General features: G+C 48.0%; 1 protein-coding gene across 1 annotated transcript in view; it reads right to left on the bottom strand.

The window, feature by feature from the left end:
- LOC138246014 (unconventional myosin-XVB-like) overlaps positions 1-21,559 on the bottom strand; it is a 794,810-nt gene that overhangs the window by 96,222 nt on the left and 677,029 nt on the right. The window contains exon 41 of the mRNA XM_069200161.1: positions 8,304-8,437. Within this exon, the coding sequence (XP_069056262.1) occupies positions 8,304-8,437 (134 nt within the window). The remainder of the gene's footprint in view (positions 1-8,303; positions 8,438-21,559) is intronic.

The following is a 21,559-nucleotide window of genomic DNA, read 5'->3' as shown; positions in this document are numbered from 1 at the left end:
GTGGCACCTTTAACGGCACCACTTAGGCGAGCTGAGATCAGTTTCTTTTCACGACTTTCCACGCCAGAAGGGGAGAGCCATGAAAAACACTTACCACTGGTGTGGATATCTAAGGCCTTAAAAGGGATATAGCCCTGTCCCTAGAAATCCTTTCGCAGAGCAGGGAGGATGTGTAGGCAGGTAAAGGAACCTGCAGCTAGATAAAGTCCCTACCAGATAAAGCGTTATCGAAAGTAAGTAACTTGTTCATCTGATAGAGATTTCTACCTGCAGCAAGCAAAGCTATTCCTGGAGGTGAGTCTGCAGACCAGTTTTAGGTGAGGAAGTCCTACAGAACTGCCCGTCATGACAGACCTGACTCTCCAGGCAGTAATGTTTGGTAAACGTGTGTAGAGAGGCCCACGTTGTCACCTGGCAGATATCCAGGACCGGAACTCAGTGTGTTAACGCAGCAGCTACTTGTCTCTGGTGGAATGACCATGCAAGCCCTCAAAGGGTTGCTTCTAGGCCAGTGCGAAGCACATTTTAATACAGAGCACGATCCATCTGGGGATAGTCCTTTCCTGCACAGCATCACCCTTATTAGCTCTGACATACCCCATGAAGAGTTGATTATCCACCCAGAATTTTCATGTGTTGTCAAGGTGGAACAACAATGCTCGTTTGGGGTTCAGATTATGGAGAGGCTTCTCATCCTTGGATTGGTTAGGAGGAGCGTAGAAAGTAGGCAAGGGGATGGATTGACCTACATGAAAGGGTGTCAACACCTTTGGAAGATAGGAGGCCAATGCGCAAAGCACCACTTTGTCAGTATGGATGGGTAAATAGGGCGGCTTAGATAATAAGGCCTGTAACTCACTAACTCATCAGGCAAATGTTATAGCCATAAGGAAAACTATTTTGATGGTGATTAAAAGCATGGGAAAATTGTGAAGAAGCTCAAAGAGCATGCACATTACGAATGTAAGCACTAGATCCAAGTCCCACTGAGTTATGATAAAAGAAGAAGTGGGCAAAAAGATGAAATAAACCTTTCAAGAATCTATGTACAATTGAGATTTGAAAAGAGAAAGACTGATTAGTTATTCTGAGGATTGCAAAGACAGCAGAAAGATAACCTTTAGGAGTGCCCAGAGCAGAGCCCTGATGGGCAAGAGAGAGAATGAATAGAAGAACCTGAGAAGGAGGAGCAGGAAGGGTGTCAATATTTCTGTTGAAACGTCAAGCCACAAATTTCTTCCAATGGCAGGTGTATACCATCTTGGTGGAGGAATGCCTGGCTGGCAAGATATCATCACAGACTTCAGGAGGAAGGTCAAAGACTGTCAACTGCCGCTGCTCAATCTCCGCGCAAGAAGGCAGAAACTGAGCTGGGTTGGGTAGAACATCTTCTCCTGCTGCTGCGACAGAAGACCGTTCCAAAGGAGCAGTCTGATCAGAGGATAAATTAGTACGCTCAGTAGCTCAGATACCAGACTCTCCATGCCCAATCCGCTGCTACAAGGACAACTTTCGCCCAGTCGTTCTTTATATTCTTGAGAATGAGTGGTATGGGTAGAAAGGCATACAGGAGGCCTGAGCTCCCCTGTAGATGAAAAACATTGCTGAGGGAGAGCTGCCTTGGAAACTCCAGCATGCAAAACTGCTGACATTGCACGTTCTCGTGGAGGTGAACAGATCTAACCATGGATCTCCCCACAGCTGAAACAGACAATGAGCCCCCTCTAGATGGAGATGCCATTCATTATCTTCTAAGCATCTGCGGCTAAGTTCATCCACCCTGGCGTTCAGAGGGCATGCCAGGTGTTGAACCACAAGGGAAAAGCCCTGATGTTCCAGCCATGTCCAGAGATGTAGAGCCTCTTGACATAGGCTCTACGACCTCATCCCGCCCTCTTTGTTGCAGTACCACATGGCAGTAGTGTTGTCTGTTAACACCTGCACCAGCCTCCCCTTGATGAAAGGTAGGAAGTCCTTCAATGCCAGTCAGATCGCCTGCAACTCCCACAGATTGATGTGGAGGCCGGATTCTGCCAGAGACCAGAGTACTGTCATCTCCACCTCACCCAGATGGCCACCCCATCCCAGGAGTGACATATGAGTCAGCAGTGTGAGATTCGGTTGGGGAAGGGAGAGGGATCTGCCACAGCTCTTTTGCTGTTCCCTTTGAGATGTGGACAATGTTGAAGAGATTCCTGTGATGTTGTGCCCACTGGAACTTCAGTTCCCTCTGTCGAGCCCGCACAGGCCAGAAGGCATGTGTCACAAGCAATATGCAGGAGGCCATGAGTCCCATCAGCCTCAGGGTCAGCCTCACCGAAATCCAGGACAGAGGCTGAAACATACGTGTCATAGCCTGAATATCCGGGACTTGTTGTTTTGGAGGATAAGCCTGAAACTGCACCGTGCCCAGAACAGATCCAATGAAAGAGAGCATCTGAGAGGGAGTCAGGTGTGACTTTGGCACATTGATAGTGAACTCCAGTGAGTGCAGGAGGTCCCCCCTAGTCTGGGGGAGGTGGGAGATGACAGCCTGGGGTGCGCCTGCCTTCAAAATCTAGTCATTGAGATAGAGGAAGACCGGAACCCCTAATCTCTGCAGATGAGCTGCAGCCACTGCCATCACTTTTGGTGAACACTTGAGTGGCACTGGTGAGGCCAAAGGGGAGCACAGAGAACTGAAAGTGCTTGTGGTTCACAGTAAACTGCAGATAGTGACTATGGGCAGGCAGGATAGGTATGTTAAAGTATGCGTCCTGTATCATCCAGCAGTCTCCTGAGTAGAAGACAGACAGGACCTCAGCTAGAGTGGGCATTTTGAATTTCTCCATCTTGGGGAAGAAATTAGGTGAGTGTAGGTCCAGGATAGGGCGAAGGCCTCCATCTTTTTTGGGCACCAGAAAGTAGCGGGAATAGCAACCACAACCTACTTCTGGTGTTGGCATCTTCTCTATTGCTCCCTTGGCCATGAGAGGCGACAATTTCTGGCAGAGAAAGTATAGGGGATCCTCGTCATCCTGTCGCAGGTTGGTGGCATGGCAGGGGGTAGTCACGAAAAAGGAGAGTAGCACTTCGGACAATCAGTCTGTTACAAAGCACCAGTGGGGCAGGTAAAGGCGAATCCTGATGCCCACTGGGTGCCCATGATGGTGAGAGGACAGATCAGGAGGGTTTGGAGGCTGTGGCTGCCAGGTGGTGGTGGACTGACCGCTGACTGCCTGCAATTGTTCTGTTCATAGGAGCCCCTGTACAGGGGCTTGGACCAGGTTCTAAGCAGGACGTCAATAAGAGCTTCATTAAAAGTGCTCTGATGGGGACACTCCTGGCTGAAGCCCTTCTGTCAAAGTGTTTGTCTTGACTGCCACTGAGGGCAGGCTGAAGTCTAGGACCTCGGCTGCCCTCCTCATCACCACTGCGAGGGACGCTCTCTCCTCCATTGTTATGGTAGGGGGAGAAACCATGCCAGTATCTGGAGAAGTGTCCAGTCTACTGACCTCACCTAGATCCTTACACCATTCCTGGGTGTCATAAAGTTGGTATTCCTCAGGGTCCGGTGACCCCTCCCATTTGTCCCCAAGTCCTAGCCCATAAGAACAGGGCTCAGGCTCCGGTCTGGAAGGCACGGCTCAAGTCAGCAGCGGGGTTTTCGAGTCCTCGGGACCTGAAGGCACGCCAGAGGGTATGGGCGCCAAATATTGGGTGCATGGCGTCTTAAACTTATTTTAAATGGATGGGGGTCACTTCAGCTCCCAGGAACTTAGGGAGCATGAAGACGGCCGGGTCGCCGGCTCTACCTTGGAACCAGGCCTTGAATGTCAAGGCTCTCTCATCTCGCTGACCGATGTGAAGTCGAAGATCTCTTCGACTTCTTCTTCTTCCTGTGGTGAGCGACTTTGAGCATAACAAGGATCCTGGACTCTGTGACCGCTCACGGGACCTTCCTCTCAACCAGGATCTTGATCGTCCCGGTGTCGCACACTGAGGTACCAGAAGTTTGAGCGATCACTCAAGGCCTTCAGGTACATGGCATGGTAACTGGAGCAGGCATTAGGATCGTGGTCACGTTCGAGGCACAAAAGCCATACAAGATGCGGGTCCATCACCAACACTGAGCAGTGACAAGTGCCACAGGGCTTCAAGCCGGTCTTCCTAGATTGCATCCCCGGCACAGTGGGAGAATAACCTCAAAAAGACTTTGACACAACATTGAAAAAAGTTAGTCAAAAAGTGACTATGGGGTAGCTCTTCTCCAGATCTGCACTGACTGACACGGAAAGAAAAGAACTGATGCTAGTGTGGCAAGTATACAGGCACCACGAAAGTCACTTCTGGTGGGGATGATGCCACACACCGCTGAACGACATGACCTACCGGTGCACAGGGGTACTGCTCACGAACATTTCCAGATCCAGTCTGACACCTGGGGATAAATTTAAGGTAAGGAATTTGTGGCTAGAAGTATTTATCAGATAGAAAGGAACTGACATAAGCATGTAGAGACAGTGGCTATAAAGGACCTCAATGTCACCTCTGGGGTTGAACAGACCCGATGCTGAGCCGCATGACACCACTTACTGATGTGCAAAAGAACTGCAAAGAAAATGTCCCGGTTCCAGTCTAGTGCCTGGAGGTAGTCACAAAGTGAGGAATCTGCAGTTAGAGGTATCAATCAGAAATATTCAATAAAATCCCCTGGTCTTTAAGAGATTCTGGTACTGCAGAAGTAGCATGCTAAGAAATCGTGAACAGTAAATCAGCCTTAGCTCAGTGACATGAATTGAGTAGGAGGAGGGTCAGCAACCAACATAACTGGAAAATGAGAGAATCATTATTAGCCTTCCCAACTCCGTGGAAGAGGTATGGTACTATGGAGCCAGACAGAGTTGCTAGACGCTATGGGGCCTGCAATATCCAGCAAATCTCAAGTAATGAAGTGCAACCAATAAGCACCAAACTTCAAGTTCTAGATCAGAATATGGAACCTTTTTCGATGATTAGAGAAAGCTGAAAGGAAAATTAGGCCCCACTAAAGACACTTGCATATCCCAATATGATTTAGGTTGGACTGCACACAAAAAATTGCATATGAAGAACAAAGACTTGAAAAATTGCTCAAGATTACAAGTTTTAAGACTTGTGGGCTTACCTAAAGACTCATAAAGTCAGACCTCATTGGATCCGTTTCTAAATGAGCTCATTCTGACCTCAGATTTTAAATTAGTCATGCATGAACCAACAATCGTTAGAGCACACCACAGTCCATTTTGGAAACCAACAATTGCCAGAATTGTCATGTACTAGATAAGATGGCTTATCTGACTATAGAATTAAGAAATAATTACTTAACCAAATTCTGGACCAAGAGAGCGTTTAAATCAACAACTGGGGTGACAATATGAATTTTTCATGCTATGGTCTTAGAAATGTCAGAAAGGAGTCCAAAGATCTGGTTGGAACACCAAAAATGATCCAAGCAATCTGGCCTTAGAGTTCTGTTGCAAGGCATGTTTAATGTGTTACAGGAGGTTGAATACATATGAATGCTACTACAGAAGAACATGTTTGTAGTTATTGCGATCCAGCCGATATACATGATTTCTAGATAGTGTTACTTGTGTTTAAAACTATGTATTGTATATAGGAGTGATGTGAACCAGTGCAGTGGAAATCTGGGCTGCACAACAGGCTGCATAATGAAAGAAGGCTTTCAGCCTAGCACATGCCGGTATGAACTACTTACACATTCCTATGATTAGGTTGTGTGGGCTATATTCCTGCCCATGACCAGCTCTCACATAGGGCTATAAGAGACCTGTTTTTGACAGCTGTAAGGAAATGTCTCCCTTGGCATGGTTACCCCTGACTTTTTGCCTTTTGTTGATGCCAGTTATGATTGAAAGTGTGCTGGGACCCTGCTAACCAGGCACCAGCAACAGTGTTCTTTCCCTAAACTGTACCTTTGTTCCCACAATTGGCACAGCCCTGGCACAGAGATAAGTCCCTTGTAAATGGTTCCCCTGGTACCAAGGGCCCTGTTGCCAGGGAAGGTCCCTAAGGGCTGCAGCATGTCTTATGCCACCCTGGGGACCCCTCACTCAGCACATGCACATTGCCTCACAGCTTGTGTGTGCTGGTGGGGAGAAAATGACTAAGTCGACATGGCAATCCCCTCAGAGTGCCATGCCCACCTCTCACTGCCTGTGGCACAGGGAGGTCACCACTCTAGCAGGCCTTACAGCCCTAAGGCATGGTGCACTGTACCACAGGTGAGGGCATTAGTGCATGAGCACTATGCCCCTACAGTGTCTAAGCAAAACCTTAGACATTGTAAGTGCAGGGTAGCTATAAAAAGTATATGATCTGGGAGTTTGTCAAATCCGAACTCCACAGTTCCATAATGGCTACACTGAAATCGGGGAAGTTTGGTATCAAACTTCTCAGCACAATAAATGCACACTGATGCCAGTGTGGGATTTATTGTAAAATACACCCAGAGGGCATCTTAGAGATGCCCCCTGAATACCAGTCCGACTCCTAGTGCTAGGCTGACCAGTTTCTGCCAGGCTGCCACAACCAGACGAGTTTCTGGCCACATGGGGTGAGTGGCTTTGTCACTCCGTGGCCTGGAACAAAGCCTGTACTGGGTGGAGGTGCTTCTCACCTCCCCCTGCAGGAACTGTAACACCTAGCGGTGAGCCTCAAAGGCTCATGCCTTTTGTTACAGCACCCCAGGGCATCCCAGCTAGTGGAGATGCCCGCCCCTCTGGCCACTGCCCCTACTTTTGGCGGCAAGGCTGGAGGAGATAATGAGGAAAACAAGGAGGAGCCACCCACTAGTCAGGACAGCCCCTGTGTTACCCTGAGCTGAGGTGACTCCTGCCTTTAGAAGTCCTCCATCTTGAGATTGGATGATTCCCCCAATAGGAAAAGGGATGTGCCCCCCTCCTCTCAAGGAGGAAGCACAAAGAAGGTGTAGCAACTTTGAAAGAACTCTTGCTTCCCGCCGGAAGCGTGAGACTTCTCACTCTGCACCTGACGCCCCCAGCTCGAGCTCCAGAGAACTAATACTGCAGAGAGGACTCCCAGGCGATGACGTGAGTAACCTGAGTCGACCTCCCTGCACCCCCACAGGGACACCTGCAGAGAGGATTCAGAGGCTCCCCCTGACCGTGACTGCCTGGTAACAAGGAAACTGACGCCTGGACCAAGCACTGCAGCTGCAGCCCCCAGGACCGAGAGGAACCACCTCCCCATGCAGGAGTGACCAGCAGGCGGCTCTCTTCCTAGCACAGTCGGTGGCTGGCCTGAGAAGCCCCACTGTGCTCTGCCTGCATAGCCTAAGTGACCCCTGGGTCCTTCCATTGCTTCCTATAGCAAAACCGACGCTTACTTTGCACACTGCACCCGGCCGCCCCTGTGCTGCTGAGGGTGTGTTTTGTGTGCCTATTTGCGTCCCCCCCTAGTGCTCTACTAAACACACCTGGTCTGCTCCCCGAGGGCGCAGGTACTTACCTGCCAGCAGACTGGAACCAGAGCAGCCCTGTTCTCCATAGGCGCCTATGTGTTTTGGGCCCTCCTTTAACCTCTGCACCTGACCGGCCCTGTGTGGCCCGTGCGGTGACTTTGGGGTTGCCTTGAACCCCCAACGGTGGGCTGCCTATGCCCAGGAGACTGACTGTGTAATTGCTTTACTTACCTGAGAAACTTAACCAAAACCTACCTCCCCCAGGCACTGTTGATTTTTGCAGTGCCCACTTTTAAAATAGCTTATTGCCATTTTAACTTCAACTGTGTGTACTACTGTTTTAAATCAAAGTTCTCTGCTTACCTGTGTGAAGTACCTTGCATTTTATGTACTTACCTCAAATCTTGAATCTTGTGGTTCTAAAATAAATTAAGAAAATATATTTTTCTATATAAAAACTATTGGCCTGTAGTTAAGTCTTTGAGTGTGTGTTCCTCATTTATTGCCTGTGTGTGTACAACAAATAACACTACCCTCTGATAAGCCTACTGCTCGACCACACTACCACAAAATAGAGCATTAGTATTATCTAATTTTGCCACTATCAACCTTTATGGGGAACCCTTGGACTCTGGGCACACTATCTCTCACTTTGAGTTAGTATATACAGAGCCAACTTCCTACAACAGCAGTTACCAAAAATGAAAAGTACTTCCTGTCCTGTTGAGGTTAGCAGGAGAGGATGCTGCCACTGTAGAAATTCATCTGCACCTCCACTTTAAACATTACATGGGTATGGCTGGCACCCAAATGATTCATGGGATATTTCATTACCTACCTGTGCGGTCTTGTCCACCACCAGTATGCGCTCGCGGTTCACTGCCAGGTAACAAGGGGCTGACACACCCGGTTCACTCATTCGCTTCACCTCATAGACGTTACTGTCAAACAAGGGGAGTTGGGTGACGGTTTCTGCAGAAGAAGAAAATATAGAGATAAGTGGCAAGATACCGGCAACACCATGTGGGTACAACTCCGATCTACTGCTGCACACAGAATTTGACTTAAGACTCATAACATATTATGTTAGTCAAACTCCACAAAATAGTGTGCTGAAACCACCCAGCCTTTCACGTGAATGGGTGAAAGAGAGAAAACTGTGATGTTGGCAACCAGAATTTATGAGGTTGTGAAAAGCATGGCAGGATGTGATACAGCCTCAAAAACCTTATGATATAAATATCATAAGAGAAGAGAGCTGATAGTACGATGGTCACAGAAACCAAGTTAATAATCTTAACATGTATTTTCCCCAGATTAATGAACTGTAGAATTCATGCTTGCTGACCATCCTGTAGCACTTTCAAACAGTATAAGGAAAACAAGTTTGATTCATTTCAATCTAATCGTGTAAGAACATTTGGAGTCCCCTGACACTCCTGCAGAGCAAGGGGAGAGTTTTAGTGAAAGAAGGGACTCTGAATGCTCTACACCAATTTGAGTCTCCTAATACCTCATTCTGTAGCCTTTGTGATATGTTATTGTACGTCATATTTTTTTGATAAACTATTTTATTGATTTTAGTACAATACAGCAGGTCAAAAGCATATAGAGCATTTTGTCGCAACCACTTTTGTTTACATTTAAAAAGATAGGTAATACTGCACCGAGAGTGAAACCAAAGGACAGGCAAGCAATCAATGTAGCACAGATTTTATACATCAGATCCATTCCTGAGTCCCCCACCATTTTCTTCCTATCTTGCTATATTTGGCGGGGCATCACCTGGCCCCATATCCCGGCTTCTCCTGATGGGAGCACCAGTCCACCCCATGTCGCCACTGAGTTATTGTAGGAGGTGCCGAAGCTTTCCAGTGGGATGCTATTTCCTGTTTGGCCACCATAATGGCCGTGCCTAACACAGCTTGGTCTGCTTGCGTGCCCCCTCCATGCCCTCAAGCACTCCCAATAACAACAACAGCAGGAAGAGTTCCACCTCCCATCCCAATACCGCAGAGAGTTCTGTGACCACCGCCTCCCAGTACAGTTTTCTGACTGAATAGGATGAAACCATGTGGTAGAAATCTGCAGGAGCCTGGGAGCAGCGGAAACATTTGGGTCATGTAGGGAGACCCACCTTAAACAGACGGTCCAGAGTGACATATGCACAGTAGAGATAGTAAGTTTGTATCAGTTTAAGTTTGGAGGATATCATGATGACTCTGGGTGCTATCACCACATCCTGCATGTCCTCCTCTTCCAGGGGTCCCAGTCAGCCTTCCCACCGGGTTCTGAGGTGACTCACTTTATCAGGGGCATTAACAATGAGAGTCCAATAGATCTGGGGGACGTCACCCTTCCCAAGAGCACCCACCATAAGCTTTGCCTCAAGAGGACTGAACTCCTGGAGTGATGTGCCCTGTGTGAAGTGCATATGTAGTGAGTGGCGCAATTGTAAATATTTATAGAATTGGGTTGTAGACAGTGTGCGTTCAGTTTGGAGCTCTTGGAAGGAGTGCATGTGTGTAACAGACCAGACATCCCACAGTTGTGTGCCCCAGCGACTAAATCCCTCAAGCGCTGCCACCTCCCTCAACCATGTGCCCAGCCACAAGGGAGTCTTTTTAGTGACTGTAGTGCTCCATCCTGTATGGCGAAGTGCAGCCCTCCACCCAAGCGAGACCATCTGGGTCACCTCCAGTAGTGTAGCTGGGACAGCGGCACCATAGAGCATTGCCATTATTCTTTGAAATCCTAACAAGTTAAGTTCCACTCTATAGGCCGGGTCGGACAATCCTACGGTGAGTCAGTCATTGTCACCAAGAGCTGCAATGCCAGATAATATAGGTATACGTTAGTCATGCCAAGGCCCCTATCATATGGAGCATGTTGACAGATGGTGTAGGCCAAGCGCGGTCTACAATTGTGCCACAGAAAGGAGATGGCCATTAAATCCATCTCACGAAACCAGTGGTGGGGTAGCATTTGTGGGATGTTTTGAAAAAGATAGAGAAACCGTGGCAGCACCATCATTTGATAAAGGGCTATTCTAGCCATTGCATTCAGTGGGAGAGAGTGCCATTTCTTAGGGGAGATGTTAAGGGACCATGTCAGCGCGGGGTGATAAGCTACCTGGATGCCCAAATAGGGAAATCTCAAGTGGTGGACCGGGATAGCGGTCTGCCATTCTATGCAATTTCCGCGATGGCAACAGTGATACCAAGAGAGACTTAGCAGGATTGAGATTTAATCTGGAAGCCTCAGCAAATATCTGTAAAAGTTGAAGACAACAGGGGCCACTAGTCTCAGGGTCGGAGAGGTACAGGAGGACGTCGTCCGCATACAATGCAATGCGGTCTTCATGGTAAGAGGCTCATGCCCATCCGCTAATCTGCGCATCACACCGAATGAGTCAAGCAAGGGGCTCGATCGCTAACAGGAATAAGGGGAAATAGGGAACAACCCTGCATATGGGGAACTCATCCAAAACCACGCCATTAATTTGTACTCGGGCAATGGGGTTAAAATAGAATATTCAAAAGAAGTTTCAGAAATGAGGCCCAGTCCCGGCTCTCTGCAGGACCCGAGTAAGATATTCCAAGTCCACCGTATCAAAAGCCTTCTCAAAATCAATTAGAAGCAATGCTAGCTTGGTTCAAAGGAGGTGGCGGCAAGTGAAGGCCACATGGAGGCCCCTCAGACAATATCTAGTGCTCATAGCTGGCATAAATCCACATTGGTCTGTGTGTATAAGGGTCTGAAGGACACATTTAAGGCTTGAGGGCCACAATGGTGGCAAAGATTTTAACCTCTCTGTTGATGAGGGAGCTTGGGCGGGGTACTCTGCACAGGAGACGGATGAAGAGTGTATTTTCGGTATGACCACAACAGTGGCTTGGTCAATGTCTCATGGGAAGGAACCCATCTTTGCCACATCTTTATGGAGGTTCAGTAAATGGGGAACAAGGACGTTTCTATATTTGGCATAAAACTCCGTGGGATAGCCATCAGGGCCAGATGTCTTTCTGAACGCAGCAAATGTCTGATCCATTCTCTCAGGTATGACTCTACCAGCCAAGGTGTGGGAAGCCAACCAATACAGCAATTTGCCATTCTTGTCTCCCCACTGGTATATTCAAGCAGTAGTTGCCCGCCAGAGCTGCTTCGAACAATAGAAGTAGAATCTCTTCTCGAATCAACTGTCAGGTTAAGTCTTCTTGAGGGTCTGTGGGAAGTCGTGCCTCTAGTCGGAGGGCATTTGCCTCTAGTTGGGTGATATGGTGGGGTTTTGGCTTCTCTTTCTTTCTAAGGATACTTTTAGCGTGGCCCCTGTTGGTGGCCTTGCAGGCGCCCAGAGGGTGGTTGTGGATTGCACCGTGCCCTTGATGGTTTGAAAGTACACCTTTGTCTCCTGCTCCACTGCATGAATGTATGTCTTGTCTGGAGGTGCCATGCGTTGAGGCCTCTACAAGGGATGCAGGGCGTCGCTAGCTGCACCCATTTGTAAAAGCACAGGGGCGAGATTTGAAATCCCACATGGGAGAATTTGTACTTGGGAGACAGACAGTCGGCATAAAAATCATATCAATGTGCGTGTGTCTATGATGTGTGGTGGATGTGCGTGTATACTGTCTTGGTCTAGGATCCCACAGTCTCCAGATGTCACAGAGGCCCAATGTTTTTGAACTGAATAAGTTTAGGGCACTGCAGCGACCGTGTTCCAATGGGATTCTCGTAGAGTTAGTTGTAAGGTTGAGGACTGCATAAAAGTCACCCCCTATAAATGTGAGCCCCTCAGGTAACTTTGCTATTGTTTCTGTGAGCATATCAAGGAAGGGGGGTCATAGAGGCACAGGCGGTTCAGTGGTCGACCCTCCAGAACCCCGGTGAGTGCGAGGTACCTACCCTGGGGATGCAGCCATGACTTGGCAACTACCATAGGGAAGTCATGGCACAGGAGGATCACCACTCCATGGGATTACCTGGCATAGCCAGCATTATAAACCCTGGTGTCTCAAAAAATGTCTTGTTAGCATTGATCACTTTGAGCCAAGCTGGGATCAGAAGCATAAAAGAAAGATTAAGGGACAGAGCTTCCTTTAGGATACAATCTCCCTCTTTGAAATAGATGAACTGGACAATAAAGTGCCGGTGTGGTGCTCCAGGGGGGAGGTTTAGGAGTAAGCACCCTGTGAGCACGTTCCACTGCATATCGGGGAGAGTTTATCATCTGGCATCCAAGATTTGATCCATTCTTCCATAAACCCAGCCAGCTGCATGGATTCTACACCTTCAGGAAACCCCACAAATCTGAGGTTGTTGCACCAGGAGCAGTTTTCAGCATCTTCCGCATGCTGATGTAGTTTAGCTGTTCGGGAGAGGAGGCGAGTGACTTTTACTTTGAGATCTGAAACCTTGTCCAAAGAGATGTCCCTCCCCCTCTGTAATTCTGACAGTGGCATTTCGTAAATCTTTATGAAGGAGTACCACATCATAATGAACACCTATTTTTGATTCAACTGCAGTCTGTGATGCTTGTATGGCCTGCAGTATGGAGGCCAGGTCTCTTTCAAGAGGTGCTACTCTATCAACAATCCAACTTCCATTTGCTCCAGGGCATGTAGTATGTTGTTCAGTGCGGGGCTGGGAGGAGAATGACTTCAAGGTTTTGTCCTTTCCTTGGCTGTAGCATGAAACCACCGCTTCAGTGTGTCTGGGTAGCTTGCCGCAAGTGTGCAACAACATGAGCAGCCAGGCACTGGGAGAGGATATCGAGGGTGTCAGGGGTCGTCGGGCCGCAGGAGAGTGAGGCTTGCGGGCTGGAGATGGGAAGATCTGCAGGCCACCCCTTCTTGTGTATCTTGGTTTCTGTTAGTCTTCCTTCTTGTTTCCCCTATAGTAGCCCCATGCTGAGGAGGGGTGAAGCCAGTGTCGCACTATGCCCACCTTTGGCAGGAGGGAGTACTGGCTCCAAGCTGTAACTGCCCTCCATGAATCAGGGCCCACTCACAGTCAACAGATCACAGGAGATCGCTAGTGGCAAATCTATGAGTCATGGGTTCTGCTTCCTCAAATTCTGTAGAAAGCGACAATGTTCTTCGATCTCTGATTAGGGATGACAAATGTAGTAAACCCATAGCGGCGATGATTATGTGCCTTTGTCCTCTCCCCTCAGTACAAGTGCCAACATTGCGTGTCAGTGGAGGGAGAGAGGTGGGGGTGGAAGGGAGAATTTCTCAAGCTCTGCTCTGCACATCTAAACTTTACAAAGGGGCCTTCTCTGTACCCACCAGGTCTCAGCTGTTCTGGGCATGAGAATACCAGTCAAGTTTATGAAGGTGAGAGGGGGCAATTTTTAATGTAATAATGGTGAGCTGCGCAGTTAGTTCCTGTTAGGAGCCCCAAAGGGCCCGCCTTTTCAGCACAGAACCGCCTGGTCCCACACAGGCCGCAATGCTGGGGGCATTCACTCTCCTCAGTTGCTTCACCCTTCTTGCTCACCTGTAACTGTTGTGCTCTGGATGCGGTCCACTTGTAGATCATACAATTGGGCCCTGGGCAGATCCTCAAAACATCCACGTGCATGGGGATGACAGGTCCAGGCTTGGCCTCCGCCGCGGCACTCTTTCCCCAGGTGCGGATTGACACTTTTGGCTGCACTGGTAGTGCGGGGTGAGTAACAGCACTGGTTCATCAGGTTGGCATAGCGAGATCTCTGTCGAGGAAAGGTGGATGGTGGCAGATGACGGAGAGGCCCAGAGCACTCTTAGAGTGCAATCGCCATCTTGACCCCCCAAAGCCACACCCTCTTGTAGGTCATATATAACCATTACTGAGATCGAAAAAGTGACATTTATTGCTCTACCATGGGTTCTTTCCAAGATTCATATTACATGTAAAAGAATGTTAGGCATCGAGAAGTCACTGGAAGTAAAGCCTGAGGACTGAATAACACAATCTAAGCAGAATTATGAGAGTGTCCTATTATGCTTGAAAGTGAGATCAAGCATGTAATCCCAAGCTAAAATTTCTGGGAAAAGTAGGAAAAAATATTCATGTGTAGCTGTCAAAATTTAGGATACAGGAATTTTGGCTAGCAGCACTATTGTTGCTGATTTAAACCTAGTCATATGACTAGTCGTAGTTGGACTCTTGCTCTAGGCAAGACTATCGGTTTAGGGATGACGGAACTTTTGTTTGTAGGCGACAAGGCCAATCCTAAAACAAGTTTCAACTGTCGGCCCAACCCTCCCAGCTCACAAGTAGTACCTCAGCAAAAAACAAACAGTAAAAGGTGATCTGTGGCAGCCTTTATGCATGGACTCAAGAGTGCGACATTTCAGGGGAGTCGTGGTTAAACTGAGATTACCCTTTTCTCACATGAGCAACAAGTCTCAGTCACACACAGGCAATGAAAGAGATGCAGTAAAGTTTTCAATAGGTTTTATTAACAAGACTGCAATCTACTGTAAATTGCATGGGCTGCTTAAGATAATGCAAGAAACAGAATGGAAAAAACGAGAGTCATGAATACAAATACCCCCACCAGCTTGCAACAACATAAGATGTGAAATAGGTGTGAAATAAACTCTAATACGCTAGCATGATGGACCTAATCTCTAACCTAAAGAGAGCTAGGTGTGATAAACCTAGCTGCCAGTACCATGTCCATGAGAAGAGCCCCCCCCCAACCCTTGTTACCTTGGAATGAGGTCTCTAGATCAGACCCCGTGGGGACACAAAGGCTGGGTCTGCATCAAGGTGACGTGTAGCATGGATAGTGTTAATGACATCTGCTAGGAGTCCCTCTGATAGCCCTGTCTGCGTGAGATGTATTTATACAGATCTTGCAGGACTCCTGACGCAGGTATGTTCCCAAACAATAGATAAGAAGACATGCTTGGGGTGGCAATTATATAAACAATTCCCTAAAAAGATACATTATGTTACTTTCACATGTAAGTGGGAAAGTACATGATGTGAGTACCTACGTATATCACTTATCTTTGACGCTGATAGTGGCACTGATAATGTGAAATTTAAACATCATTCTAACTATAAACATAGCAGCCATTTTGGAAGAAATAATTAAATAAATGAGCTAAAACAGAGCAGGCTAAGTAGGTTAAAAGTCACTAGGTGACGGGGCACAGGCCTGCAAGCTGGAAGGCTAAGTTATCTTCTGAATCCCAATAAAACCAAATAGGATCCACTACAATTTCCTTGAAGAGCATGATTTACACACTGCAAAGACAATCCTTCATGAGATTCTGTCTCAGTGCTGTCTGACCCAACACTATCAGGCCACAGGATAATAAGAGCTGTTAAAATAGTATAGCAAGGCGCTTTGCTCCTCAATTTACTCTACTAGTGATGTTGAATTAAAAAGAAATCATAACTTCATTGACTGGTTCATGTAGGAATCTAAAAACACTTTCAGAAGCAAATTTGGGTTAGTCCTTAAGCATGTCTTATCTCACAAGAAAGCGTAAGTGGTTTCTTAGAAAAAAGCTTCATTTTGTTCACCCTTGCTGGTAAAGATGGTCACATTGATAAAGAAAAACGTTAGTTTGAATCTATATAAAATGTTAAAATGAAACCCCATCAGTATGAAAAGGACTAAATCAAGGTCAGTGGCATGTTGCCCTCATACACTCTTCTGCCACTTAATTCTCTGTTCAGCATTAATTTGAATCTGGGAGGGCTCTTGTGGGCTCAAGGTTGATTCCAGCACATCTGCACCATGATTTTTATGTATTTTTATGACATCCATAAATGCTGTTGCCATCACTGTTTACAGTACAGGTGCTAAAATGGCTAGCTAATTGTTGGTCTAAATGAATATGTTTCTATCTTGTACAAACAGCTCCCAGATATTGTTCACATAGCTAAAGAAAACCATGTAGCACAATCACACACTCGTTAAGATGTATCATGTTCACGCTGATTTCTTTCTACACTGCACTTGATTGGCAGGACATCTGTTGTGCCTGAAAACACAACCTAATCACTAGGCTAAGGGGCTCATTTAGAGTCTGGTGGATTTGGGACATCCACGAAAACAAGTATGATGACCTTCTGCTAAACACATGTTATCCTGGCTCTAGTTAGAGTCACAGGAAGCACCAGATTTAGACATCACACACTCCGCTGACCCGTCAATGTACTTCAGACTGTGCACATTATTTATAGAAGACATTCAGATGTACATTTTTCCATTTTGAGACTGCCAGGAATAGGCTGGCTGTCTTGAACAAGGAAGCAAAAAGATTAACACACACTCTGGGAGGAAATTGCTAGCTTATCAAGGCTATTCAAGTTTTTTTCATTTTTCAAGACCAGCTTCCATTTCTGCATGAATAATATCACCAACTGGATGAAGGACAATTGTCAAACACAACTCTGATAAAATAAAAGTCCTGCTGTTTGGAAAATCTGCCTCACCCTGTGCGATCCTGGTGGCCTGCCAACCTAAGTACACCTCCAACCCCTACGAACCATGCCAGAAACCTGGGAATTTTCATCAACAACTAACTCAATGTGGAGAAACAAGTCAATTCAGTCTCCTCCTCCTGCTTTCTCACTCTTTGCATGCTTCGGAAGATCTTCAAGTGGGTTCTGGTCACCACCAGATGAACCGTCACACAGGCCCTCATCACCAGCTGCCTTGACTATGGCAACGCTCTTTACGCCAGACACACATCACACCTCACAAAATGACTCCAAGTCATCCAGAACTCAGCAACCAAACTCATCCTGGCGAATCACTCTTAACTCCAATAGTTTAATGTGGAGTCGAGAACTGGCCGGAGACCTAAGTCCTCTGATCTCCACCTCCTCCAGCTAGCCGCCCCAACCCAGGAGTAACCTATCACTAAAGTCAGCCCTGGGTGGGGAAGGGAAAGTGGTCTGCTGCTGACCCAATCTAAGTTCATCAGCCACCACTGAAGATTTTTTGCAGTTCCCTCTGATATCTGCTCCAGGTCTGAGAGATTTCTCTGATGCTGTGCCCACTGGGACTTCACATTTTATTGCAGAAGCTGCAAGGCATGTGTTACTAGCAGGATGCAGGAGGCCATGAGGCCCAGAAGACTTAACGGCCTCAAGAGTCTGTCTCAATGAAATCCAGGATGGAGGCTTAAACACTGGAATCATAGCCTGAACATCCTAGACTCACTGCTCTGGAGGATAGGCCCAAAACTGCACTGTGTCCAAAATGGCTCAGATGAAAGGGAGGGTCTGAGAGGGAGTCAGGTGTGACTTCGGCATGTTGACAGTGAAACCCAGCTAATGCAGGTCTGCCATATTCTAGAAGTCGAAGACAAATGCCTGGGGTGAACGCTCCTACAACAGCTAGTCATCAAGATAGGGGAAGACTGGAATCCCTGATCTCTGCAGATGTGCTGCAGCTACCACCATCACCTAGGTGAACACCTGAGGGGCCCTGGTGAGGCTAAAACGAAGCACAGCAAACTAAAGTGCTTGTGGCCCATGGTGAACCGCAGGTAACACCTACAGGCAGGCAGGGCAGGAACGTGGAAATAGGCATTCTGTAAGTCCAGCACTACAGCCGAGCCTCCACAATCCAGAGAAGTCAGAAACTGAGCCAACGTGAGCATTCTGAATTTCTACATTTCAGTAGAAGTTGAGAGGGTGCAGGTCTAAAAGATGGTGGAGACCTGTGTCCTTCTTGGGCACCAGAAAGTAGCGGGAATAGCAACCATGACATACTTCTGATGCAAGCACCCTCTCAATGGCTCCTTTGACCAAAGGAACCTGTACTTCCTGATGGAACAGAGAGGGGTGGACCTCTGTTAGTCAGTTTGGGGATCTTGGCATGGGTGGCAGGATTTCTAAAAAGGGGTTAGAGAAAGCTACTGAAAAATATGAATTACTCACTTTTCCAATGTTATTGACTGTCAGTGGGGCAGGTGATGTCTGATCCTGCAGCCTACTCAGTGCCGGTGATAAGATGGAAAGCTAAAGGGGTTTTGAGGCTTTGGCTGGTGGGGGTGGTGGAATAGGTAGACCTCTGACTGTGTGTCCTATGAGGCTCATGGGAGCTGCGTTCATGGCCACAAAAGGGCTGGGGAGTCTGGGGGCCGTGGCGGCTTGGAGAGGATGGACTCGGCTAGTAGTCCCTACTGTAATCACAGAAAGGGAAAAAGGCAGAATATGGGTTGATGTGAGACCATGGGGAGTTCCAGGGACTAGCAGTGGCCTGACTTTCCTTAAAGCGCTTCAGCACAAAAAAATAATTATTGCCAAAGAGGGGGGTGCCATTAAAGGGCATGTCCATAAGAGATGCCTGAACATCCCCTGAGAATCAAGTGAATCATAGCCAGGCGTGGTGTCTGACAATGCAATTGCTCTGCCTAGTGACCCAAATGTATCCACTTCACTGTGTCTCTGCTGTCAGCAATAGCCTGGGCAAGTATGGCTCTGGTTTCCCCCGGGGGCCATGGAGCTGCACTTACGCAACTGAATACCTAACTAGGGCCCTCATTATGAGTGTGGCGTTCTTACGGCTGCCACACTCCTGGTGGAGGCCTGGACCGCTGCAGATGCGGTGGTCCGACCGCCACATAACAACCCTGCCGTGCCGACTGCCAGCTCTGCTAGGATCTTGGATCCCGATGGTCTGGTGGTGGCAGAGATACTAATCCGCCAGGACAAGGCTGCAAGCAGCACTGACCTGCAGATTATGACCTTGTTCTCTGCCAGCCTTTTCATGGTGGTAACACTGCCATGAAAAGGTTGGTAGAGAACAGGTATAGGGAGCTACAGGGGGGGCCTGCACTGCCCATGCACTTGCTGTGGGCAGTGCAGGGGCCCCCGTGCCCAGCACTATCACAAGCGTCGTGTCTATACAGGCACCACCCAACCATACTGACATCAGTTCTTTTCTTTCTGCGCCATCAGCACAGATCCAGAGGGAGTTTCCTCTGCCCTCATTTTGAAAATGTTTTTTTAAACATTTTGTTCACTCTTTTTGAGACTTTGTCTTCCAGTGTGTCAGGGATGTCCCCCCCCCCCACACAAAACGGTGGGGTTTACAAAACCCTGTGGTTCCTGTCACAGACAAATGTCTGTGACAGATTCCCATCTGGTTTGTCTCTGATGACTGGAGCCAGTGCTCTGCAGACAGTGAACATTGCTAAGGCGCTGGTGCACCATGCTGGCTACAGCATTGCTGCCGGCTCGATTACGAGCCGTAGACATAGCTGTAGCCTGTTTCCCGCTAGGGCAAGATGGAAACTTCCGCTTCCTTCCACCAGCCTCGCAGGAAACTCTTAATGACTTGTGCGGGGAGCTCGCTGCATAGGCGGTTGCCACACTGTCGTGAGTATGGTGGACAGAATTTTCCATCTGCCAAACTCTTAGAGGCCCTATGTGTGTGCGTTTTGGCCCAAGAGAAATGCGGTGTTCACTGACTGTATTGCTAGGCGGGGGCAGAGAACACTCTCTTGCCAAACGTACCCAACCTCTTGGATTGCCTATCTGGTGGTGTGGTAGCGAATATGCCCGGATTTACTTCGGAGGTGGAGGCCTGGAAAACAAGACTCTCTGGGCTGGGGTGCTGGGTGAGGAAATCTGGATTCTGTAGACTGGGGCAATGGTGCCGGGCAATTGTCCAGGACATTTGTAAGAACTTTAAGGGGAGAAGGAGTTCCCAGGGGGTGACTCCTGGCTAAAGCACCACTGTCAAGACATTCCTTTTGACTGCCACTGATGGCAGCGTACGGTCCAGAACATCAGCTGCCCTCCTCACCACTATGGCAAAGGAAACCCCTTCTTCCATAGCTACACTAGGAAGACAGATTAAGCCAATGACAGGTGAGATATCCAGACCACTGACATCCTCCAGTTCCATTTACCCTCGGGCTCTTCTAACGGGTTCTGGTAACCATTAGGATCAGCAGATCCACCCCATCCATACTCCTCAGATGGCCTATTGAAGAAAGGAGACCCTCGCAATAGCTCAGAAAGTAGAGTTCTCGCTGATGCCGTAGTCAAAGTCAGGCTACACCAATCCGGCTCCATATCAGAGCTGGGTATGATGATGGGGTCGGGGTCATTGTGGGGCATCGGGAGTGCCGGAAAGGACATCACTGAAATGGGCTCTGGGGAAGGTCAGGGTCTCGCAATCAGAACTGCTCCATATCCAGAACTAGATCTAGGGGGCCCTAATGGCACAGAGAATGGACTTAAAGCAGGAATTCAGGGAGGACACTCACCAAACTCATGGAGCTCCAAGGAGCTCTAGAGGGATCGGTGTACCCAAAAATGAGGTACGTAGCCTCATAACATTTTCATAGTAGTGTGAGGGTCACTCTGGCTTCGGGTTACTCAGGAAAGTGTGGAGTGGACCCAGAGGAAGGCTTCACTTGGCAGCCTGCCCTAGAGTGACACTGTTCCCATGCCTCGTCCGGTTGACTTGCACCTTCAGCAAAGGTGAAAATCAATTTCACTTTTTGAGATTTACCAGAAGAATTTGAGCACCATGACGAGCACCTGGAACGGCTTAAGGAATGGGCTCAGGACCTTCCTCGCGAATGGGACCTGGAACGTTGTGGAGCGACTGGTGTCGGGTGACAAGGGGCTTCAAGGAGCACTCCTGCAGTGGCTTGGGGTTCATGGCATGACAGTCCTCACATGCACTGAGGTCGTGGTCCAGCTCCAGTCATCAGAGACAAACCAGATGGGAATCTTGTCTGTGACAGGAACCACAGGTTTTGTAAACCCCACCGTTTTTGGAGGGACATCCCTGACACACTGGAAGACTAAGGGGGTTATTACAACTTTGGAGGAGGTGTTAATCCGTCCCAAAAGTGACAGTAAAGTGACGGATATACCACCAGCCGTATTACGAGTCCATTATATCCTATGGAACTCATAATACGGCTGGTGGTATATCCGTCACTTTACCGTCACTTTTGGGACGGATTAACACCTCCTCCAAAGTTGTAATAACCCCCATAGTCTCAAAAAGAGTGAACAAAATGTTAAAAAAAAAAAAAATCAAAATGTCGGCAGAGGAAGCTCCCGCCGGATATGTGCTGATGGCACAGGAAGAGAAGAACTGATGCCAGT

This window comes from Pleurodeles waltl, chromosome 7 (genome assembly GCF_031143425.1).
Source record: "Pleurodeles waltl isolate 20211129_DDA chromosome 7, aPleWal1.hap1.20221129, whole genome shotgun sequence".
Taxonomy (NCBI): domain Eukaryota; kingdom Metazoa; phylum Chordata; class Amphibia; order Caudata; family Salamandridae; genus Pleurodeles; species Pleurodeles waltl.
The sequence above is the reverse complement of the archived record's forward strand: the minus strand, read 5'-3'. Positions and strand labels throughout refer to the sequence as shown.